Genomic DNA, 25587 nt, shown 5'->3' on the forward strand with positions numbered 1-25587 from the left:
TCTTAGTTGTTTTTTTTTTAATTAAATTTGCAAATATCATAAAAAAAAAATACTTTTTTACACGTTGTCATTATGGGGTATTGTGTGTAGAATTTTGAGGACAAAAATGTATTTATTCCATTTTGGAATAAGGCTGTAACATAAATGTGGAAAAAGTGAAGCGCTGTGAATACTTTCCGGATGCACTGTAAAGCTGGGCATCCATTATACAATTTTTTGTGAGATATCTGTCCAATCTGGTTGGTTGCGATGAAAACCTGGTTATGTATGGGAGCAAATGACAATTGTCCATTTGCTCACAAACCATGGAAAATAGCCAAAAATGGTTGTTCGGACAAATTGGTTAAAACACACAAATGTAACCAATTTGAACATTTTTTTTTTGCCCTTTTTTCAGTGTTTAAAATTATATGACCGACTGTCATGTGGTCCCATACATTACCAGGTGTTCATTCTAACCAGCCAGTTTGGACAGATATCTGACAGAAAATTGTATAGTGTATGCCCACCTTAAGTTTGTTGTAGTAAGAAAAGAAAAAAAACAGAAATATTGGAAAATTTACACTTTCCCGCACAATCCCGCACAATATGCTCATATTTTAAGAACCTCTGGGAACAAGGTAAACAGGCTTCAGAAGAGCACAAAAATAGTACCTCTATTGTACCTATCATACTGCCAAAACTTCAGACTACTATCCAGATTCTAGTTATACATGCAACAATTCTTATGCAGAAAGTTAGATAGACTCTTAACCATAAATTAATATAAGAAGTAATAACTGGATCTGGGTTAAAATTGTACTTAGGCGTTATTCAAGGTCAGACTGTAACCTAAAGCGTCAGTATCTACTACACATTTTCAGTTGTTACCTTCCAGAACAAACTTCCCATATTGACCAGCATTTGATAAAAAGCCCCTTTGTTGTACAACTAAACAAATTATGGAAGTTAGAACATAGCAAGCTAAGATCCAAATAGGAACACAGGGAGAAAGAAGTGCACAGAAAACAGGCAGGGGGCAAGTACACTAGATGCTCAAATACCTCCATATGATTAAGGTATTTTGTATTTTATTTTAATCCTTTAGCTTTTTTTAAAGTGCTTACGGAAGTACTCAGAGACAGACAGCTGCTACTACACACAGCATGCATTCGAAGATAAATTAAATATTACATTGGAGACAAGTTTAGGACAAATTAAACCAGCAGGTATACAAACTGGTTCCAATAAAATGTGCTTTTGTACAAACATTGTACATATGTAAAGAATAATTGCATTTCTGATATAAAAGTGAATATTTGCATATGAAATAACCACAGAAATACTTTTTCGTAGAAGCGGCTGTGAATCAAAGTAGCAGTTTATGATTATCTATTCAAAAAGCAGTGCTCATCGGGGAGGGCCAGTGACTTACATCTCTGCAAGACTCATCCCTCACAATGGGACTAAGTAGTATGTCACTCTACACTGTGATAAGCTGCAGACTTGTGTTTGAATCATTTACTAAAGTGAGAGTTTTTAGAAGTGGAGATGTTGCCCATAGCAACCAGATTCTAGCTATTATCTTCTAGAAGGTGCTATTTAAATGTTAAGTAGAATCTGATTGGTTGCTATGGGCAACATCTCCACTTCTAAAAACTCTCACTTTAGTAAATTTACTCCTCAGAGCTAACTCCTTGAGAGTACGGAAAATGCTACTTACTCCAACACCAAATGTGTATGTTTTTGGGACAACCATTTTTAATAGGAGCTACTACAAAATACAATTTTAAAAATTGCATTGTACATTAAAATATGTTTCATCATAAAAGGTTTCTACATGCATAGAAATTATTTTTAGAGCAATAATGGTATAATAAGGTGGCTATAAAAACGACAGTCACGAATTATACAATACCTGTATAATTTAGGCATGTGCAAAATACATTAGGATTGCAAAAGACATTTTCAGTGAAATCATATTCAAGCAGTACATCACTACCAGGTATTGAAGTTATACACTATAGTTACACACACACACAAAAAAAAAATGTTAATCAATAAGGTCACTTCCAGTCTAATCCAAAATAAATCTCTTTATACCTGTCCACAAACTGCATCATGTCCCCTATAGATGGACAGGCAGATGTCCCAATGTGCTCCTATTTCCTCTTCTCTGACCTCCATTTGGGGTTTATTCCAAAGCACAAGACTATCAGATGACCATGGGCTGCCCCCCTCACCCACATGACAAAAGCTGCCGAGCAGACGGCACTTCTATTCTGCATTGTCTAGGTGCAGTTGACAATACACCACACACCCATATTACCCTGCAATCACCTCCTGTCAGCACTCACACTGGCCAATTGCTACCTCCTCTCCATCACTGGGTCACCTCTCTTTCATAAAGAGAAAAGATTTGTTCTGTGTACAAGTTTGTCTGTTAGTAGAGTACTAGCCCATTGATCATATGTATTCCTATTGTCCCAATCACATTTAGACAAAATCTTCACTTAAAATGGAGAGAAAATATAAATACATTGAATTCAATAAATATAAATAAATTGAATTCAAGCAGGTAAACATACAGAAAATCATTATGGAGTGGGATATTAATCTAGCATTTCCATTTACCATTTGTTTAGCCAACAGAGGTCATCTAGCCTTCCTCAATGGGTTCACTTAAGGTAAATGCGAAACAATGGAGCTGACAATGATTAGGGAAATGTGACACTGTTTGATGCTGCCAAAAGCAAATAGCATCTTAATGGAGTACAAAGGTTTTTATTATCAATAAGGGAAGAGGAAAGAAGTCCTCTGACTCCCCAGATGTAAAGAGCCTGCAATGATATCCGTTACCTTCATCCCATTCAGTGATTAGTTGCAGACAAGTTGCTGCAGGTCTCCCTTTATTGTGTATTATGGTCCATTTCTCCAAAGCAAATACCTTCTCCAGTAATGATGGAGGTATGAGCTACAGGTTTCAGGCATTGCTATAATATTTGTTACAGGTTACACTCTAGACTATGACTTGGGCTTATGGGGTTGCTCTTCCTTACCCATATGGGCTAAGACCAGGGCCTGCTCCAGGCATGTTCCATGCGTGTGGCCGCACAGGGACGGTGGGGTCGGCTGTAGAAGAACCCCGCCCTCCACCCACTTGCTGCCATTAATATTTTATGCTCAGGGGGGGGGGGTGCAATGAGGGAAGAGGTGGAGGGGTATCACCGGGCGGCGCTGGGCATAAACTTGGCTCATGTGCAGATATTTATCTAGCTATTGTTCAATGTATCATTACTATTATACTATATAATAGTTTACTGTTGTTCATAAAAGAAGTGTATTATATTGGGAAAAAAATTGTGTATGAAGGTTTGGACTTCAGAATACTAATACTATACTAGTATTTAATATATGTTTTTGGCCAATTCCTAAAGGCAGGGAATGGAGTCACCTGTACCTCACATCCCCTGCAGTCTGCCCCCTATTGTTTAAGTGTTGCAACTACCTATTCTTCCTGTATTAGATCAGAAGCATCATACCGCTACCAATTACCACATTTGAGTGGGTTTTTTTTGTTTTTTTTCACAAGCTACCACAAATAACCTGGGTACAAATCAGATGATCAGCAAACGATGCAATGGTAGTCCCGATTCCCTTGAGCTCCCAGACAAACCATATAGTGCATACACACTGCGCAATCTTCCAAACGACCAATCAAAATATTGTGTGTCATTTCATCGTTAACTATATGATAGTAACATATCGCCTGGTCGTCAGGTAGTGCTTACACAATGCACGATTTGAACAAAATTGTTAATGAGGTTGTCACATTGAGTTGCATGTAGGGACAACCTGAAGATGCGACAAACGACGCAGTGAGAGCGCGTATAGAAGGGTATTCAATTAGAGACGAAAAGTCTGAAAATTTTCGCCTGTCTGACTTTTCGCCTGTTTCAGAGGCAAAATCATTCCATGCCTGTCCCCGCTTTTCGCCTAATTCAATTGCAAAACAGGCGAAAACGGAAATAGGCGATGTGGAACAGGCAAAAAGTACTGAAAGAATTGGGGAAATCAGTCTGTACCCCAGAAAAATAAGTTAATATAGATGTGTACTAATAGCCCTAATAAATTTCCCGTACTTAAGTTGTGTAAATTGCTTGCTATTAGCGTCTTTGTAAAAGTGGTGAAGAATGGCATAAAGCTGTATTTTTTGGTGAAAATAAGTAGTCCTGTCAAATTTGGGATACTTGAAAATGGGTGCTAGCATATTTTTGTGTCTCTAAAGTGAACTTTTTAAAAACATGAAAAATGCACCTGTTGCATGCACCTACAATCCCAAAAACACCTAACCCATCTTTGCAGCCCCCCAAGAAGCCTATTTCACTAGTTTTTATGCTTGTCCCCCCCACGTCTTTTTTTGGGCTGTTCTTAGGTTTTTTTTTTTTGCAGATTAGTCTTTTGGGGGGCTGTCTCAAGGGGTCTGAGACGTTTCCCCACATTTGCACAACCCAAAAAAATTTTTTTTACTTCTTTTCACCTATTGATTGGAGAATCTTTTTTGGCGAATTCAATGCATCGACTTTCCGCTTAGGTGAAATTGTCCTGGAATTGAATTAGGCGATAAGTTTTTAGGTGACATTTTCGAAAAAAAAAAAAACCAGGCGCAAAATGCTTTTTGCCTCTAGTTGAATATGGCCCATAGTGCGTACACACTTGACGATTTCTGATCCGTCGGAATTGGGCAAATCGTTCAAAATATTGTCTAATGTGCACCCAGCTTTACAGTGTCACATTTTAGTTCAGGTTAAATGGATATAGACAGCCTCAAATACTACAAAATACCAGAACACAATAGAAGATAAGGTGGATGGCATTACAGTGGATTAAAGTCACCAATACCATATAACCATGAGACTTGGTGTATAACCAAGAGCTTTGTATTAAAATTACTGAACAAAAGTGATCTATTTACCATTTCCTTAGCCTATGTGAGAAACCATGCTGGCAGTGCTTTCTCAACATGGCACCAATATGATAAATGCCAAGTTGGTGAAATCACTCATGAACTGCACACAGATAAACAAAAAATTAATATATTGGCAAAAGGCTTAAAAATCAAATCAAAACATTCAAATATATTAGGGCTGTTACAGTCCAGGTTTTAAAGGATATCCATGCTTGAGCACAGGTGACTTAATTAGTACCTCAGTCAATTAGATTTAACCATCTGGACTCAAGCATGGATAGTCTTAAACCTGCACTGTAATGGAGGACTTCAGGAACCCCTGTATTAGGGCATACTTCTAGTTTTGGGGGGCACAGTTCAAGACAGCAATTGAAGTTATGATCTGAAGTCGCTGTTAATGTGCTCCCATATCATGGAATACTAATACTACATTCAAATCATCTCTTTATATGATGTAGGTATTTCCCAATGCTATTTTCATATTCAGAGCTTTCTGACTTCTGTTTAGCTGCCATCTGTGTGGACAACCCCTCCCCCTTCCTACTCACCTCTCATAATACACAATGTAACTATTTGCACAGTTTACACTGGAAATTATTTTTTGATTCCATGTTAGGTTTAAAAGGTAGCCAACACATGGCGATCTGCACACGATCAGCCGATGTGTACGATTTCCCTTGAAACTCTCCCTGGCAGCTCTGCACACAAATTGGTGTCCAATCTTCATACAATCTCTCCTGCAGTCAGACTTTCACAGTGCATCGCCTCCTAGATTGTCAGATCTGCCCTACTGCACGGCAGATCTGAAGATGCGATGTGCGACCAGCGGGGACGCACATCGTATCGTGAGTGGGGACTCAAGATTTACTCAGGATTTGGCCATATTTTACACGATCTGTCGTTCCAATGTGTCGGAATCGGTCAGATCGGGTAAAATATCGCTGTGTGTGTGGCCAGATTTACTCCACATTATTGAAAGACGACCAGCTGTTTCCATTTGTTACTTTGTACCTTCCTTTTGTGATACTTTCGGTGCATTCAGTAAATAAAATGAAAATAAATAATCATCTCTCACTAGTAGTTTATGTGACAAATATTACGAACTAAAATGAACAGGTCAGCATTGGGATACTGAATGAAGAAATGTATAGAAAAGCAAATGTAATGTTCATTTAAAAGTATTTGCATTTTAGACTAATAGTGTTTGCCCCCCAAAACAATATACAGACTGATCTTAATTAAAGTGTATACTAAAATGTCCATTAATAAATGAATTTACCTGGACTGTGTATAAGAACCAGCGTGAAAATGCTCGCTATTCGGCTGCCTCACACGTTTGCCTTTTGCTGTTCCGTGGTTGGAGATTTTACACCTGTCTGCAAGCAGGCAAGTTGCAATCCACCTGTTTCGTAGTCTATTTGAGGAACATCCAGCATTCCTCTGTGTGCCCCCACACATTTTATCAGCTTGTCTAGAACATTTATCCCATTAAATAAAGTCAGGCAGGCAGCATTCAAAGCAATGATAAAAGATCACACGAGAGGTGAAAAACGAAATAAACACATATCCCACGTTGGTAAAATGGGGTTTGTCCTATCCAGTTTCAGCCTAGCAAATGTAGACGCTTGCATTCTGACAGGTAATACATGCTGATACAGGCTCAACAGCTTTCCAGGTCTCCAGGAACCAACCATACATTAAACTGTTAAACAGTCACAAGACTTAGCCATATGTTTGGCAGGAGGCAGGACCTCAGTTTGGACCCCACCCCCTGCAGCAAGGTTGTTTTAACATTGGCCAGCCAGCTAGATGACCGTCATGTGAGAAGTAGTCATCATGTGACAATGCAGCTCTACTACTCACAGGCATTGTCTGCAGTCACACAGTAACCACAGCCTGTCAGCGGCCCTGACACATGCAGAGGGTATTTACTGACACACTGCAGGGAAAAGTTAAAGTGATAGCCACAACATGGATAAATAGATGGAAATAAATAGAAATGGGAAGCTTGAAACTTAGGTCTATTATAGAGTGAATTAAAGGCAACATTTGCAGCATTTAATTACGAATGACTAATGTAAACTGCTGCATAGAAATAAGTGTGGTTTCATATTCTATATTATACCATAAATAAAAAAAACTACCATTAACCCATATCATAACAAAAACAAAAAAAAAGCAAAACCAATACAAAACGGTTTGCTTTAATGGTCTAACTTGTAAAGGTGCGTACACGCGGGACAATTTTCTCCCCGAACTAAATCGCCCTGTCCCCCCCAGCAGGGGTGTGCTCAGTGTTGTTAACGCAAACGAGCACAAACACTGAACGAAATCAAGAACGATTTCATACCGTGTCGGGCTCCCTCCCTCATCCCCGAACATATCCAACCTGACATTATCGTCAGGTTAGACAGGAGGTTCGGGCGATGAACGGCAACTACAAACGGGAGCGCGCATTGGTAGTTATCGTTCATCGTTTTGGGGCTGAAGCTGGACATTTTTTTGACGACTGAACAATAACGACATCGTGTGTACACACCTTTACAGACATAAAGAGCCTGATTTAGAGGTCCATGCACTGCTGACGTTTTCGCAGTTGAGCAATTATTTGCTACTGCGCATACGCAAAATATTCTGAGAACTCCCTGTGTGTAGGCACAAATGCGCTGTTTCGTACGATACCACAAGCATTAGAAATGGCAAGGCAAAACCATAGGCATTCCTGGGAGGTGACTGGGAGTTGGCCTGAAGTGAATGCACTATCCGTCATGTGGGCGTGTTAGGAGATTGTCGTGGTTGTGTTAGTGAAAGCGACTGCGTTCTCAGACGAACAAGCCAAAGAGGCCATGTCTAGACAGAGTTCAGGTAGAAACACTGCATCTGCCATAGGGTAGTGCAAGTGTTGGTGGTGAACGCGATGATGCACAGATAGTGGAATGTTCAGAACCAATGGCGGAATTGCAGCATGCACGGGCATGGAAAGTGGGCGTCTCAAGCCTTGGACATTCCATGCACGCAAGTACACAAGGGGAAGACTGTAGCTAGAATTTGCATATTCTCACCACTGCATTAGCATCTACCTCTCAATCAGGCCCATAGTGAATTCTGATTATCTGCTAGGTGTTACTGTGCATTTCATGGTTATTAAATAACTCCATAGTTCCATTTCAAAACTACTGTTACTGGCAAAAAATAAATAAAATTACACATCTATTTTTTTTTGCAATACAAGGGACAAAGGCCCTGATTCAGAGCCGGACGCTCTGAATCAGGGAGTTTTTCTTTTTTTGCACCGGTTTTGCGACCGGCCAGGTGATGGTCGCGACCATCGGGCTTGCGACGAGACCCTTGTGGTAGGGTCTCGTCCATCGCAAGCCTCAGTGGACTTCCTGCTCTAATAGAGCAGGAAGTCCACCTACTGACATCACTAGTGAGGTCAGTAGGGCCACCCACAAACACAAGGCGTTCCCTCGGGAACGCCTCTGCTTGTCAAGCCACCCCCCCTGCCCGCCTCCAAAACGGGGCAAGCTGTCAATCACAATCGACAGCTGCCCCGTTTTGGTGCGAGACCCGTAGCAATGGAGCGCCCGTTGCTGGCTGGGTGTCGCGCATGCCGCAGGCGGCACATGCGCAGGGGGCAAACATCGACCCGTTTGCGAGCAGGTCTGAATCAACCCCAGAGCTCACAAATTGAAATATATATTAGTTCACCTAGTATATTATAACACTTGCATACATTCTAGCCAATAGATTCAGGGTTTAGACTTATAAACTGCTAAAAACATCCACCTTTAGTTATTTCCACATCTATCCAACAAAAGGATCATTTTACAGGTTCAGCAATACTGGACAACCTTTCATCTGCATGTAAAGCTGCACAGAAACATGAACAATCGGCGGTGATTATAATAAACAATACAGATATAGCCTTGTGACAACAAGTTTTGAGTACAGAGGTCAAACTCCTGGCCAGACATCAAGTCTAACGTCAGTGTCTGTGTTATCTATGAATGTAGTGACTGAAACGTGCCTCAGTACCTGAAAATATTTTGCACATAATGAGCCAATCTTTGCTAGACCATTGCTCAAGGCAGGTTTAGAAGGGTAAAGTTGTGCCCACCAAGGGCACAGAGCCAGGATGTGCTACTCGTCTGTCCAAGCCAAGGGGAAATATTCTCTTATCCTTACATTCCATGATATTCCTATGTCTGCAGCTCCGTGCATGTGATCTGGGGTGAGTGTCAGGGCAGCACTCGGATACTAAGTATAGTTGCTAGTGCTACGCTCTGTGATGGTGACACTTTCTGAGGTTCTGCTGGTCATAACCTTCTACTTTACAAACACCTGGATTAGGGATTGTGGACAAATTTGTTAGCAGCCATAATTCATTATAATGTAAACTGATAATAGGAATGAGCAAATTCTCCATATGGATCATCTAAAACAGCCTATGAGGTAGATTTACTAAAGCTTCTGAAACAAGTGGTGGTGTAGCAACCAATCAGATTCTATTATTTTTTAGAATGCAACAGAGAAATAATAGCTACAATCTGATTGGTTGCTATGTACAACACTAGTTACACCAGCACATTTTATTTTTGGAAACTTTAGTAAATCTACCTTTATGTATGCTTTTATGCCTAAAGATGATTTATGGAGCGTACACACGGTCAGATTTGTCAGACTTGTCAGATTTGTCAGATGAACGACTGAACGATTAAACGATTTGAACGATTTTACCAAAGTTTAAAACGATTTGAACGATTGAACGATTTTTGACTGCATTACAATGAATGGAATCGTCCAAGTCTGACTGCAAACCCATCAGATGTCAGATATCGTTATCTGACAAACGGGAACGCGCATCGTTGATCGTCCATCGTTCAGGCATGTCAGATATGAACGATTTTCCTTCAGATATGAACGACTGAACGATTTTTAAATCGTTATCGTCCATATCTGAAGAAAAAATCTGATCGTGTGTATGCACCATTATTCCCTATGCTCAGGAAAACGTTACTGTAAGCGTAATTTACAAGAACCTGCTATGTTTATAGCAGTTTATGACAGTCACAATTGGGTTCCTTATGCTACTTGCACAACACTTCATAAAGCTAAAAAACAGGAGATCTGGAAAAGGGCATGTCCTTAAATCTATTTAAGTATAATGTAATAACATCATTTTAGGAGACCCCTGTGGAGAGATTAGCATGGTGCCCATCTGAACGTGTGAAGAGATGATTTTTAAAAGACAAGATCAAAATTTTCTTCATTTTCTGTTACATATTTATATTTTAATTTTGTATAATGCTTTTAAAACACAATTAACCACCTGCAGACTACAAATCTACATACTAAGAGCCTGATTCAGCATGAGACGGAATTCCAAAGCTGCAAGCACGCAGCTTTACAATTCTGTCCTTCCAATTATGGTAATGCAGCAGGAGGTGTCATGCCTCCTGGATGCACTACGTATCCGAGCTGCATTGTACAACGCAGCATCGGGAAATCTGCAATAACATCGGCCGGCAAAGTGACCCATTGGGTCACGCAAGCCGGCAGCCGCAGATACAACCAAGAGGCCAGGAAATCTCCGTCAGCTGACTGAGATCCTGGCCTCTTTCCTCCCCCCATTGGCGGCAACACCTTCCTGCCCACAAACGGCAGCAGACTGTCAATCACTGACAGTCTGCGGCCGGAGTCCATGTGATGGCGCAGGACCCTTACTGCACATGCGCAGTTCAGGTTCAGCACCTGTGCAGATTCCTGACCATCGTGAATCTGCATTCAGCAGTGCACTGCTGAATAAGGCCCTAAGACACAAGTTTCTTGTATTGGAGCACAGAATATAACTCAAACTTTGCAAATGCACTAGTGGTAGGAAAGAGTACTGCAACATCACTTTTCTACATTTCAGCATATTACTTTACTGTGTATTTGGTCAATACTGAAATATACGGATAAAGTTGAAACCTGGTACAATTATGGACAATTAGCAACTAAAACAAACATATTAATTTTCCATAATACAAGAGGATAAATGCTACATATTACAAACTGGTGCAGCCAGATTGCAAATGCAAAAGATTCTGGATGGGCTATATGATCCAGTCACACAGCAAGAAGGTTGTGCGGGTGCAGAATGAAAACAGATGTAATATTTGTGTGTTGATCATGCATTAGCCGACGTTAGCATTCTAATGCACATAGGGCTTGATTCAGCTTTGTACCCGACAGGTTTATGTTCGTGAGAGACCTGCGCATGCGCAAGATCTGTACTGCACATGTGCAGGTCTCCCTCTGCAAGGGAGCAATACCGTACAACTTTGAATCAGGCCCATATTTGAGCATTCTACCTGAACACTTCAGAAGCCAGTCTGTATAGTCGCAGTTGGCACACACATGTGTATTCTTAGGGTATATTTACTAAAGTGCAAGTTTTTCGAAGTGGAGTTGTTGCCCATAGCAACCAGATTCTGCTTATTATTTCTCTAGCGCATTCTAGCAGATATCTAGAATCAGATTGGTTGTGTCGAAGCTGAATAATCGCCTGAGAAAGATCAGTTTAAAATTGAAGCGTGCGCGACGCCATCTTGCAAATGGCAGCTAGACTCCATTTTAGAAACAAGAATCTGCAAGATGCCATTTTTTGACCAGCGTCATTTCAAGTTACAACTCAGGAGCTAAGGGGGTCATTCAGATCCGCTCGCGAGCGGCAGTGCGCTCGCAAGCGGGTCGATGTTCCCCACTGCGCATGCGCACGATGGAGGGAGCTCCGTCGTGCGCATCCGCGAGACCCGGCTCTCCATCGCTCTGGGTCTCGCAGCAAAGGGGGCGTGCTCTCGATGTTGATTGACAGCACGCCCCCTTTGGTGGGCGTGCCTGCCAGACGGAGGCGTTCCCATGGGAACGCCTACCGTCTGAAGCCGGCCCCACTGACATCACTAGTGATGTCAGTGGGAGTGATTTTGGCTCTGATAGAGCCAAAATCACTCTAGGGCTTGCGGCAGGGAGACCCTACCGCAGGGTCTCCGTCGCAAGTCCGATGGTCGCGATGGTCAAGACCATCGCGACCATCTTTTTGGCCGCTCGCATATGCTGTGGGTGGTCACCCACAGCTATGCGAGCTGCCAGGAGGCCGCTCCATTTTCATGGAGGAGGGCCCTGATTCAGAGCGAGCGCTCTGGTCAGAGCGTTCAGCTCTGAATCAGGCCCTAAGAACAGATGGCAATGTTTTTGTTAATCTACCAAGGGCAACTGGAAGAACAAGCTTTCTGTGTAAGATTAAACAGAATAGACAATGGGTATTTTTACATACAAATTGGGAATCCCTGGATGCAGATAAAGTATAGTTGTGGCAATTGTAATATAATCCAAGCATTGATCTACACAATTGGATTTGTCTGAATCCTAGACAGGATGGCCCCCAATGTCACAGCTTGATCCACAGTTCACACAAGAGTCTGGGAGAACAAAAGAGGTTTTTTTTACTTTGAACACAGGACAGGTGGGGGGCCTGCTGACAGCGGGCATGGAACTACAATGCTCAGCAATCCACACTGCTGAATGTTCACTTCGTGTATGAGAAAGTATGCACTCAAATCTCACCCATTAATAACTAGCGTCCTTATATCAAACCCCGAATACCCACACATTACATATTCACACATAAGGTTCAATAAGATCTAAAGTGTATGATTTAAGTTGGTTCAGTTAGTTTAAATGCTGAAAAAGATATTTGATAACTAAGGTATTATATATGCTAAACAAGTCATGTTTGGAGTTGTACTGATGCGTATCCTTTTTAGAGTATTCCGGTGTTATAGGTGGGGAGATCGCATCATACGTTCCCGAGTTATGGATCGCAGAGCCTACAAGCAACAAAATGTATATTTTAGAAGCAACTGTTAGGATGCTGCAGGAGGCGTGAAGAGGAAGACCCCCAGCTGTTAGAGGCAGGGAGAGTCTGTTTGAACCAGCCTGTTAAATGTGCTGTAACAGATGCTTCACCCCTGGGAACCAATGCTATCAGCAACAGACTTCCCTATTGTCTTGTTTATTCTGGGGGGTATAAATATGAGTGTACGAACGCTGGTTCTGGGTCTTCGTGCTGAATGACGAGGGGTCTCTTGCTGATTCCTATCTCTGGGTCCGGAAGCGCCTGCGCATGTATACTGTACTTGGGGGTCTGTATAATTTTCCTTTTGCGCCTAAATTGTGTCTCTTTCTCTGTGTCTTTCTCTCTCTGTGTCTGTCTGTGTCTCTCTCTGTCTCTGTGTGTCTCTGTCTGTGTCTCTCTGCCTCTGTCTGTCTCTAAGTCTCTCTCATTGTATTTTATCAACTGTACCTTGTGACTTTATGATTTATTTGCGCTTATTGTACACAGATCATAGCGTGTAACTGACTGTAGTTTTACATGAATAATACTTTGTGCGTCGGAACCACATGTTCTGAGTCTGGAGTCTCAATTTATTGTATGACTGCGTACGCAAATTAGTGTCATCCTTAGAGGTTTATAGGAAGGATTTTAGAGGGTACAGGCAGGGGTATATAGAGGTTCATTTCAATATCATCAGTTGTTATGGACAACAACTCCACTGCTAAAAACCCGCACTTTAGTAAATAAACCCTTTATTATTATCTATTATTTGTTAGGCGCAACAAAATGTACACAGTGTAAAAAGCCTCATGTATGGGAAAATTGTGTCAGGGGTCTAACTGCACACTGGGTTTTATTATCCAACTAGTCGTTTTCTATTCCAACTATTCCGATGCCAGTTATCAGCTCATCTACAGCGGTACATTGATCACCATTTGGGATAGGAAAAGCTGCGGAGGTGAGTGACAGCTGAGCGCTGCACAGGGAATGGCCACTCTTTCACATGTCAGATTCAGGGACATTAACATCAGCTGGAGCTATTGTGTGTGGAGCTACATGGCATTCAAGCTACTCTCCTGTAACTGAACTATCAGAGACGGTGGTTTTTACTTCTGCACAGGTACCAGACATGGGAATATCATCAGCCGGAGTCTCTGACAACTAAGTGACGGTCCTTCATTCACAGGTCAGAGACTGTTCTAATTGCATCTAATATTCTGGGATTTCTGGTTCCACAGATCAGATTATTTAAATTTTCTGTGAATATCAGAAACTGAATTATAAACTGTTTTTTAGTATATATTTTATATGCATAGGTTTCATATTTATAGTAGTGTGCATTACTTTTAAAAGGGCTAGCTACCTTATGAATTATTGTTGATGTGATAATATTCAATAAACAAGCAATTGTGTTATTAAATTCATATGAGGATATATATATATATATATTTTTAATGTGTCTTGTATATCATTCTGCCCTACCAGTTAGAGTTCTCTTTTTTGCCTTGATTAGTGCAGTATGCTACTTCATTTTTGTTCGGTTTTGATACTTAAAGTGAAACCCAATCGATAACCCGCCGTGGCGTGTTCTATTTTATTCTATTCCACAGTGGAATAAAAGCTAAACATTAGACAAGCACTGCACAGATCACTATGAACTAAACAGGCTTTGTACTGTTTAAAGGAATCAAAATAGTTAATAATTTTTTTAAAATATTCATGACTCACTGGAGAAGGTAGTAACAGCAAAGGTCCAATTTGCATACAGGTGTGAAAATGTAAGCCTTTTCTGCCGAAGCACCTTCATTAGCTTTGGTGCAGAGACCATCCATTTGCTTAGACACACGTCTGGTGGCCCCCAGGTTCATTTTGACGGTGAGCTGCTCCACTGTAGCGTGTCGGTCATCCCTACGCACCTACATAGCGAACGTTCACCTCTCACATCAATGGCACGTGGTGCTCCGCAGTTTCCACGTCAGTTATTCGCAATGGTGCCATTTGTCCAGTCACGATACCCAGTCACCACAGCAGCACGCAAACAGCTCACAAACTGCGCTGTTTCAGAAACACTGCCAACTTGGCCCGAAAGCCAATAATCATCCCTTTTTGCAACTCGGATAAATCGCCCCTTTTACCCATGACAATGAGTAATATGTAAGCAGACGGCCTATCGGACAACTTATATACCCACCAAGCCAGTGCACGGTATGTGACGTACTTCATGGGCTACGCGCTGCCAACGTCAAATGTAGGAGGTGGTCATAATAATGTGACTCGACTGTGTAAATGGTCTTTAGAGTGTGGAAGCTGCCGCTCTCAGCCAATCAGCGTTGCCACTCTGGACAGGGAACCTGGAAACAGTGCAAAGGGACAGTTTGATGGGCTTTTTTGATTTTGCAAAAATCCTTGGATGCCTACCTGGGTCGAAAAAGACCTGCTTCATTGCTTTTGTGAGTATTAACGTGTAAAATGAGGGCTATGTGGCCGATTTTGTTTTTTTTATAAAAAAAATTCCAATACTCAGTATGCGTGCCTTGTCTTTATTTTATTTTTTTCCCCAGGCAGACTACAAGCACCAGCCGCATTTCTTAATGTCCAGGCATGTTGACACCTGTGGTTCTACAAGTGCCTTCATGCCGAGGCAGGCTTGCTGGGAGTGGTAAACTGCCTGCAAAGAACAATATTATTGATTATGTAATCACTATTACCCAAGTACCCAAAGTCCAGGAGGTGCGTAAATGCCCAGTGTCTGTCCCTTGGGAGGTGGGACCCCAATTTTAGAAGGGTCCTGATTTTCGGAGGGATTCCAGCCCTGGGCTGACCAGTTTCAGGTTGGTTAATGTTATGGCAGGGGGACCCCACGCTGTGAGTCCCCCTGCTTAAGAGTTGTGGCATACCACACTTTTAATTTGATTTTTTTTAACTACTTCTATCCTTTCAAACAGAACGAAGCCTGTACAGTTTTATACTGATCTTTGCAGTGCTACACCCAAACCCACTGCCAAGGCAGGACATTTGTTTGGCCACGTTTTCCAGAGGTTTTACAGCGGGTTTTCAAACCCCCCATTTGATAAATCAGCGGTTTATATTCTATTCTTTCAATGGTCTAAAACCCTCAAAAATGGGGTTGATTTTTTTTAACTACTTTTATCCTTTCAAACAGAACGAAGCCTGTACAGTTTATACTGATCTTTGCAGTGCTACACCCAAACCCACTGCCAAAGGCAGGACATTTGTTTGGCCACGTTTGCCAGAGGTTTTACAGCGGGTTTTCAAAACCCCCATTTGATAAATCAGCGGTTTATATTCTATTCTTTCAATGGTCTAAAACCCTCAAAAATGGGGTTCCCTGCACCTTAGGAGCAGAAGTTCGCATGCTCTGACCCAATTCCAGATTAAGGTCCACATTGGCCTGGAGCTGAAATCTACAAATGGCCTATTATGTGGCGCCGCATGGGAGGTGTGACTAGTGATGTGGAGGGACATGACTAGTGCTGTGGGGGAGTGGTCTGCATCATGGGATGTGGCTAGTACCTTCCTTCATTCACCTCAATTGTACCCCCCCCATACTGTGTAATGTGAAAGTCTACAAACAAAAGGAGATTCCCCTTGTTAAAGTGACAAAAAAAGAAAAATGGCACTTAGTGATCACATGAATTTGAAACCTCCCTATTAAAGACCACAATAGAACTGTGACTGTGCAGACCAATCATCTCTCTGCAGCTTCCTATTGGTCTGTGAGGTCACATCTCTGCCTGGCAGACATTTTACGCTTATTGACATAAAAGTCTCACATATCGCCACCAAAGGGCTGTTTATGATAATTAGGCCCCAAATTGTTAAAGTGAAAATGAAGCCTACTATGTTACTGGTAATTTTTTCTGCAATACATAGCAGGAAGCATCACAAAATTCAGCTAGTGGTATTCCTGACTGGAATACCCTGTCTAAAACTGAGAGACCAGGTGAGTTAAAGGCCGGAACAACTATTTCCTCGTCAACATGAAACTTGGAAACAACTTTGGGAAGAAATTCAGGACGAGTGCGCAGCACTGCCCTGTTCCCATGAAAAATCAAGAAAGGGGGTCTACAAGAGAGAGCCCCTAAATCAGAAACACGTCTGGCCGAAGCTATGGCCAGAAGGAAAACAGTCTTAGCTGATAGCCATTTTAGATCCACTGAGCCCAGTGGTTCAAATGGCGGTCCTTGGAGAGCCCTCAGGACCACAGTCAAGTCCCAAGGCGCCACAGGTGGAACAAAAGGCGGCTGAATACGCAGAACGCCCTGCATAAAGGTGCGTACATCTGGGATTGTAGCAATCCTACGTTGAAACCAGACAGACAGCGCAGAAACCTGCACCTTCAAAGAAGCAAGGTGAAGCCCATGGTCCAGTCCCGCCTGTAGGAAGGAGAGTACCCGAGACAGACGAAACTCCCGCGGTGCATAACCTCTCGGTCGACACCACTGGAAGAACGTATGCCACACGCGATGGTATATTCTCGCGGAAGACTGTTTCCGAGCTCTTAGCATGGTCCGGAGTACAGAGATGGAAAACCCCCTGGACCTTAAAATGGCCGTCTCAACAGCCACGCCGTCAAAGACAGCCGAGTCAGGTCCGGGTGAAGACAAGGACCCTGTGACAGAAGGTCCGGACGTAGCGGCAACCACAGAGGACTGTCCACGGACAGACCCTGAAGATCCGAGAACCAGTGCCGTCTGGGCCATGCGGGAGCTATCAACAGAAGTGTCCCTCCTTCCTGTTTGAATTTCCAGATTACCCGTGGAAGAAGGGAAACCGGAGGAAAGAGATAAGCAAACCGGAACGTCCACCGGACGGACAGAGCATCCACCAGAGACGCCTCTTCGTCTCTTGTGCGAGACCCGTACACCGGCAACTTGTTGTTGTGCCGGGACGCCATGAGGTCGATCTCTGGAAGACCCCACCTGTCCACCAGCTGTTGAAAAACAGCTGGTGGACAGGTGGGACCACTCCCCCGGATGAACGTCCTGGCGACTGAGAAAGTCGGCCTCCCAGTTTAGCACTCCCGGGATGAAGACTGCTGATATGGCCGGAAGATTGCGCTCCGCCCAAACCAGGATCCGAGACACCTCTACGAGAGCCGCCCGACTTCGGGTTCCTCCTTGCCGGTTTATGTGGGCCATGGTGGTAGCGTTGTCCGACTGGACCTTCACTGGGCGACCCTGGAGAACCCGATGTGCCTGCTGGAGAGCATTGAAAACCACTCGGAGTTCCAAGGTGTTTATTGGAAGCTCCGCTTCCGCCGGAGTCCACCTGCCCTGAAACAAGTGTGGACCCGAAACTGCTCCCCAGCCCCGAAGACTGGTGTCCGTTGTCAACAGGACCCAATTCGCCACCCAGAACGGACGACCCCTGTTGAGATGGGTCGTCTGCAACCACCAGGCAAGGGACAGGCGAACCTCCGGAGTGAGCACTATTGACTGGGATTTCAGAGACTGAGGCAGTCCATTCCATTTGGACAGGATCAGGTGCTGCAGAGGTCTTGAGTGAAACTGGGCATATTCCACCATGTCGAATACCGACACCATGGAGCCCAGTAACCTCATCGCCGAGTGCAGAGACACCCGGCCGCTCTGCAGACAACTGCGTACCCTCGACTGTAAGACAGCGATCTTTTCCCCTGTCACAAAGATCCTTTGCTGTCCCGAGTCCAATAAGGCTCCGAGGTGCAGAATCCGCTGAGATGGGATCAGGGTGGACTTCTGCCAGTTTAGCAACCAGCCGTGCCGTTGCAGTAGCGCAATGGTCAGGTCCAAGTGTCGGAGAAGGAACTCTGGAGATCCTGCCACTAATAGAAGGTCGTCCAAGTACGACAACATGCAGACGCCCTGCAGCCGCAGGGAAGCCGCCATGACCGCCATCACCTTGGTGAAAACACGTGGTGCTGTCGCCAGGCCAAAAGGTAACGCCCGGAACTGAAAGTGGTCGCTGCGGAGATTGCAAACCTGAGGAACTGCTGATGGCGCAAAAGAATAGGGACATGCAGGTAAGCGTCCTGTATGTCCAATGACACCATGTAGTCCCCAGGTTCCAGCGCCAGAATGATGGACCGTAGGGTCTCCATCCGAAACTTCGGTACCCGCAAAGATTTGTTGAGAGCTTTGAGGTTGAGAATCGGACGAAAAGACCCATTGGGTTTCTGCACCAAAAAGAGATTGGAATAGAAACCCTGGCCCCTCTGGGAGAATGGAACAGGCACTATAACTCCAGCCTGAAGCATAGTGTGCAAAACCTTCCGCAGCTCCGTGGCTTTGTTCTGGTCTGATGGTAGACCCGTGGTGAAGAATCGAGCCAGGGGTCTGTGCCGGAAGGAGAGGGCATACCCATGTGAGACCACCTCGAGAACCCAAGTGTCTGTTGTGGTGACCGACCAACACCGGGCGAACTGCAGCAGGCGGCCTCCCACTTTGGGATCCCCCAAAGGGAGGCCCGGACCGTCAGGCCGCAGGCTTGTCATCTGGCTTAGGGACCAGACGTCTGGTACTCCAGGCCTGCTTCCGGGGCTTGGCCGGTTTTTTGGGGCCAGCCTGACGGGGAAAGGACTGTGCTTTAGGCCTACCCTGGGCCCTGTAAGCCCGAAAGGATGATGTACCTGAACCAGAAGGAACAGCAGCCGACGGGAGACATGCTGATTTAGCTGCCGCCAGCGTGGCTATAATCTTGTCCAGGTCCGGACCGAATAGAACCTCTCCATTAAAAGGCAATGACTCCAAACCCTTTTTGGAATCAGCATCCGCCTTCCAGGATCGCAACCACAAAGTGCGACGAGCAGCCACCGCTGCCGAAGAAATTCGAGACGCCAGGGTACTAATATCTAAGGCCGCTTCGTTGATATAAGTGGCCGAATCCCGGAGATTGCCGATCAACTCCGCCTGCTCAGCCGAACAGTCGGGATCAAAGGATGCCTCCAACGTATCAGCCCAGCGCTCCATAGCTCTGGCGACCCAGCAAATGGCCATAGCTGGCCGTGCTGCCCCCCTGCAAGGGAATAGACGAACTTCAGGCAGATCTCTACCTTGCGGTCCGTAGCATCCTTAATGGAGGACATGGATGGCATGGGTAACGTGGCACTACGGACAAGGCGTGTCACATGAGAATCCACCTGTGGAGGTGATTCCCACTTAGCAAAATAATTGTCCGCAAACGGATACGCCACTGCTAAACGCCTTTGAGGCTGATATCGTTTGCCTGGCTGTTTCCACGCTTCCTCTAGGTGGTCAACTAATTGTCCCGAAAGAGGAAACACTGTGGCATCTCCTTTACCCTCTTTGAAAAAGGCGTATTTGGACTTAGATACCGGAGGTTCCTCATCCTCAATAACTAAAGCAGTCAGGACTGCACGAATAAGGCCAGGTATATACACCTTAGACTTAGCATCCGACTCTTTAGGACGGGGAGGTTCCTGGTCAGAAAGATCCAGAATCTCCCCATCATCGGTCGTCCCGTCGTCATCCTAAGGAGCGGACTGAGACGCCACCGGCCGCTTGTGGGGCCGCATCACAGACTCCCCCTGCAACACGTCTGACAACTGCTGTACAGAGCTTGTTAACGAATTAACCCACGCAGGCTCATGAGAGACCTGAGGAGGGGAAATAGGGAGACCGTGGGGTACCATTAATTGTCTCGGGAAACCCTGCATGGGTGACAACACCACTGACTGCTGGGACAATCCCATCTGACTGAATGGAGGTTGCGGAGCTAACTGGCCCACAAGGGTTGTAAGCGCCTTGGCGAAACAAGCCCAGGGCGGCTCCTGTACCGGTGCTGTGACCGTAATAGGTCGCGCCAATAAATAACACGGACGGCATAGCCCTTCCGCGCTACCCTCCCCCTCCGCTATAGGTGCCTTGCACGTAGCACACCGAAGCTGTACAAGGAAATCACTCTCAGACATAATGGTAAATATGTGACCCCTCTCAACAATACTTGTTCGTATAGTGAGAGACCCCCCTGCAGCACCGCACCACAAGGGCTTTAGCAGAAAGACAGGGACAGTAATAAGGCTGACAGTAATAGAAGTAAAGTACAGGCAGCAGCGCTAGCACAGTCACATACAATGCAAAGAAAAATCAATTCCTGCACTATCAGCGCTGATTCTCAACTACCCAGACACAGAGTCTGGTAGGACACAGCGCTGCATATACAGACCTGTACCAAATTGGAGGAGAGGTATGCGGGGGGGACCCAGACTACGATGCCTCTGATTCCAGGCTTCCAGCAGCGTTCACCATGCGGTTGTGAAGATGGCCGCCGAGGAGCTTAAAGGAGGCTGGCCTGGGGGAGGAGCGCTGACACAGGGCCAGTCGGCGTGTGCAGAGAGGGCTGTGTGCAGCGGGGGAGGCGCCGGCTGTGAGACAGGGAAGGTGCGCTCCCCTGGCAAGCATTTAACCCCCGGGACGCCGCAGCGCAACCGCTCTGCTGTGGTCCGCTGTCCCAGGGGGGTAGTGGAAGCACAGGTTATATACCTGGCTCCACGCTGCAGCCAGTCCCCAGGGAGCCCCCTGCCTGGGGACTCTGGACCATGTAACAGCGGGGACCCACCGCGGGACCCCGCTGCTTACCTTGCTGTCCCCCTTGATTCCGGCCATGGTCCTGAACATCTGGGGTCACCGTTAGCTGTGACCCCAGATGCCTGCCAGCATCCCCGGATCAGTACCGGCGTTCTGGTACCGGCGGGGGTGTAGGGAAGACAGCATGGACGTCAGGACTGACTGTCCATGCTGTACTTCCAGATGTGCAGCCACAGCTGCTTGAAGAAAACTTCAGGGGCTCTTCTTAGCACCCACTCCAACAGGTGCACCCGACTCCGGCCGGGCACCAAACTGAGATGCCTTGGCTCGGGGGCGGGGTATAGGAGGGGGACCCTAGTGCATCCTGGGAGGACTGAAAACTTAACTCTATGGTGGCCGATGCCTGACACCATCACCTATACCCCAAGGTATCCTGTGGATACCCTATGGACCCTGAAGTAGAAAAGTCCTCCTTCTCTATATCTTATACTGTTTACAGTTTGGACAGGATGAAACTTTCATATACATCAACTGCCATATTGTATGTAACCTTTAGGACTAAGCTCAACTGCACACTGCAGCTGCTTGTGACATCACAATTACTGATGACATCACACATCTACTTGTAGAGCTGCTGGAACCTTTGTACCTCTGTTTTCAGAAACTCCAAACTGTGCAGTCACATCTTGTGATATTGCAAGTTTGTTTATTCTCTAAGAGCCCTATTGTTGTCTTCTGACATATCATGGGAACTATTAAGAGAAAAAAACCTCCAGACAAAGCAGGGAGAAGGAAAAACCAAGGAAAACAGACCAAAAAAGCAGAGAGACGCAGAGGAAAGAAGGCAGGCCAGGCACAACCAGCCAAGAGAGAGGTGAGAACAAACAACACATTTGTAGCAGGTGTACTGAGGGGCTGGGACAGGTTTGCTGGATTTCTAAAAAAGAAAAGAGATCAGTTCATAAGAGCATCCAACAGATGTCCCAGATTTTGGCAAACAAGACACAGGAGAAACTTTGATGTTGCTGAAGATCCAGGTGAGGGATGCAGTCATTGGGCAGGCCAGACAAACCTTACACAGATGACCAAAAAGAAATCAGGCAAAGCAGCTATACAGAGACGCTGGGACAGGTTTGCTGGGTTCGTAAAAAATAAGAAAAATCAATTCATAACAGAAATTAGCAGAGGCCAACCAAGCATCCCACAGGTTCAGCAAACTGCAGAAATCACAGACACTGTCCCATTAACAGTGGAACAATTTACTTTCCACTCACTACTTGGAAAGGGAGGTTATGGCAAAGTGATGCTGGCAACAGATGCTATTCGTAGGGAAAGAGTCGCAGTGAAAATCTTAAAGAAGAGAGCATTAATCAAAATCTTAAAGAAGAAAGCAAGAATAGAACATGAGAACAGTTTGGTTGAGTGTCGGGTACTTGAAATGTCACATGAGAGCATTTTTATGATCCATGGTTATGCAGCCTTCCACACAGAGAGCTATCTATACTGTGTAATGGAACTGGCTGGCGGAGGGGATCTGTTTGATTTTGTGAAGACCTCATTGGTGGACCCAACCACAATAAAAATTATAGCTGCTGAACTGGTTTGTGGATTGCAGTTCATGCATTCAAGAGGAATTATTCACAGAGACCTCAAATTGGAAAACATTTTGCTAACCACAGAGGGTCATGTTAAGATCACAGACTTTGGTCTGGCCCTATTGAATGCATATGGAAAAACTAATGCCAAAGTACTTGGTGGGACCTATGGCTATAATGCTCCAGAAATCATAACATGCCAGCCATACAGTGCAGGTGTGGATTGGTTCGCATTTGGCGTTATTTTATATCTACTCACCCTACGAAAGTACCCTTTTAATGGCAAGTCAGCTTCAGTGGTAAACACAATGATCCTTACTCAAGAACCAACATATTCGGGGCTTACTGATCCTGTAACAAAGGACATTATAACAAAGCTCCTGTGTAAGGAACAGTCCCTCCGGCTTGGAGTAAATGGCAATGTGCGAGAACACCCCTTCTTCTCTCTAATTAACTGGGAAGCGACAGAGACCGGAAAAACAGCATCCCCAGTTACATTGCAAAAGGACTCAATGGACCTAAATGAAAATCAGCAAATTCCTTTGTCCCATAGTGAAGTGTTCAAAGAACCAATCACTACCACAAAGCAGAGGCTTTTTGATAACATTCAATTTGTGTGCCCTAAATGGGGTGAAACTTATCACAATGTGCCAATGGAATCAGACACTATGCCATCAGATGAAATCCTGGTCTAACAAAAAGTAGTAGTCCTAAAAACATCTTGTTCCTGCTGTGCCTGCTGCCTACCCCGACCATGCCCCTGGAAATGCACTGTTTTCCGCCTGCCCTGACCTCAGCTATGTCTCTGGAGATGCACTGTCTGCTGCCTGCCCTGACATCAGCTATGTCTCTGGAGATGCACTGTCTGCCGCCTGCCCTGACCTCAGCTATGTCTCTGGAGATGCACTGTCTGCCGCCTGCCCTGACCTCAGCTATGTCTCTGGAGATGCACTGTCTGCCGCCTGCCCCGACTCGGCTGCAACTTTGAAGATGCACTGTCACCTGCCCTGACCTTGGTAACGTCCCAGGAGATGCACTGTCTGCCGCCTGCCCCAACCTCGACTACATCCCTGGTGATGCACTGTCTGACACCTGCTTTGACCTCGGCTATGTCCCAGGAGATGCACCGTCTGCACCGATCTCGGCTACGTCCCTGGTGATGCACTGTCTGCCGCCTGCCCCGGCCTCTGCTATGTCCCTGGAGATGCACTGTCTGCTGCCTGCCCTGAACTCAGCTATGTCCCAGGAGATGCACTGTCTGCCACCTGCCCCGACTACAACCTTGGAGATGCACTGTCACCTGCCCCTACCTCTGTAACATCCAAGGAGATGCACTGTCTGCCGCCTGCCCCGACCTTGGCTATGTCCCTGGTGATGCACTGGCTGCCACCTGCTTTGACCTCGGCTATGTCCCAAGAGATGCACTGTCTGCCACCTGCTTCAACTTCTGCTACGTCACAGGAGATGCACTGTGCTGCCTGCCCTGACCTTGGCTACGTCCCTGGAGATGCACTGTCAGCCGCCTGCACCGATCTCTGCTACGTCCCTGGAGGTGCCCTGCTTGTTACCTGCACCGACGTCTGCTACGTCCCAGGAAATGCACTACCGATTCTTTTACTGAAATCTAGCCATTGCTCAATTAATAAAATAAAGTTTAAAAATAAGTAAAGGTGTCTTGCTTAAATGTATGTGGATTTACTATGCATTAACTCCAAAACAGAAACACTGTAGAAGGTACAGGGCAAGGCATGGTAGGGCTAGAAGAAGATTTATCCCTCAAAAGGTCAACAGAGTTGAAAAATGGTGTACATTATATATTCTGTTGGAAAACATTGAGGGCCTGATTGAGATGGGCACGTAATGTTGATACCACACACAAGCAGCCTATGCTTTAAGTCTGTGCATGTAAATAAATTCCTGAGGATTAACATAGCCAGACCTGGTAACAGGGACTCAGACCCTGATGTGCGACAACATCCTTACATGGCTTAAAAATTTGCTTTCAGTATTATTCACATAATACATAGATGGGCTCAAAGGAGCTGTACATTAACATAAAAACCTAAAAGTCTAAATAATTGATGGAATGTTCCTAGTGTAACAGTAAGCTACATGTACAGGTGCCTTTACTTTAACTGGTATGCACACACAGACAACAAACCTATAAAATACCATGCAAGGCATCTGGTCAAATAGGCCATGAAAATATGAATGGGTATGTATACATTTACAGTATATGCACTATGCAGTAAAATCATCAATACATTGTGCATATGTGAAATATCTGGGGCTGGGCATCAGAGCTGAAGAACCTGAACTCACATCTCAGTGATCCAGAGGCAAAGGGGAGATTGGATTCCTGGCTGTGGACAGAGCTGGTGCCTGTCCAGTGGTAGATTAAGGTCCACATGGGCCTGAAGCTGAAATTTACCAAAGGCCTATTGTGTGCCGCCTCAGGGGGTGTGACTAGTGATGTGGTGGGATATGACCAGTGCTGTGGGAGTGTGGTCTGCACAGGAGGTGTGGCTAGCGCCTTCCTTTAATCACCTCAATTGCACTCCCCACTCCGCTTAGATCAACAGTGTACTGTGAAAGTCTACAAACAAAAGGAAATAC

General features: G+C 45.0%; 2 protein-coding genes across 4 annotated transcripts in view; one reads left to right on the forward strand and one right to left on the reverse strand.

Moving 5' to 3' along the window:
* The window catches only part of FNIP2 (folliculin interacting protein 2), a 62261-nt gene that overhangs the window by 34073 nt on the left and 2601 nt on the right, over positions 1 to 25587 (reverse strand). The window contains exon 1 of one of the 3 annotated variants that reach the window (XM_088475304.1): positions 6228 to 6542. The exons of 1 other annotated variant lie outside the window; for it this stretch is intronic. In XM_088475304.1, the coding sequence (XP_088331430.1) occupies positions 6228 to 6406 (179 nt within the window). In that variant the 5' untranslated portion in view covers positions 6407 to 6542. Of the gene's footprint in view, positions 1 to 6227; positions 6543 to 25587 lie in introns of those variants that run through there. One more of the 3 variants, XM_088475306.1, reaches the window with a different exon arrangement.
* LOC148521299 (protein kinase C delta type-like) lies at positions 22122 to 23712 on the forward strand. Its single transcript, XM_088475342.1, has one exon. The coding sequence runs from the start codon at positions 22122 to 22124 to the stop codon at positions 23664 to 23666; it is 1545 nt and encodes a 514-aa protein (XP_088331468.1). The 3' UTR covers positions 23667 to 23712.

This window comes from Taudactylus pleione, unplaced genomic scaffold (genome assembly GCF_031769625.1).
Source record: "Taudactylus pleione unplaced genomic scaffold, aTauple2 ptg000170l, whole genome shotgun sequence".
Lineage (NCBI taxonomy): Eukaryota > Metazoa > Chordata > Amphibia > Anura > Myobatrachidae > Taudactylus > Taudactylus pleione.

Bases quoted from the DNA above. Each gene is read 5' to 3' on its own strand.
- LOC148521299 (XM_088475342.1), top strand. From the start codon at position 22,122: ATGGGAACTATTAAGAGAAAAAAACCTCCAGACAAAGCAGGGAGAAGG.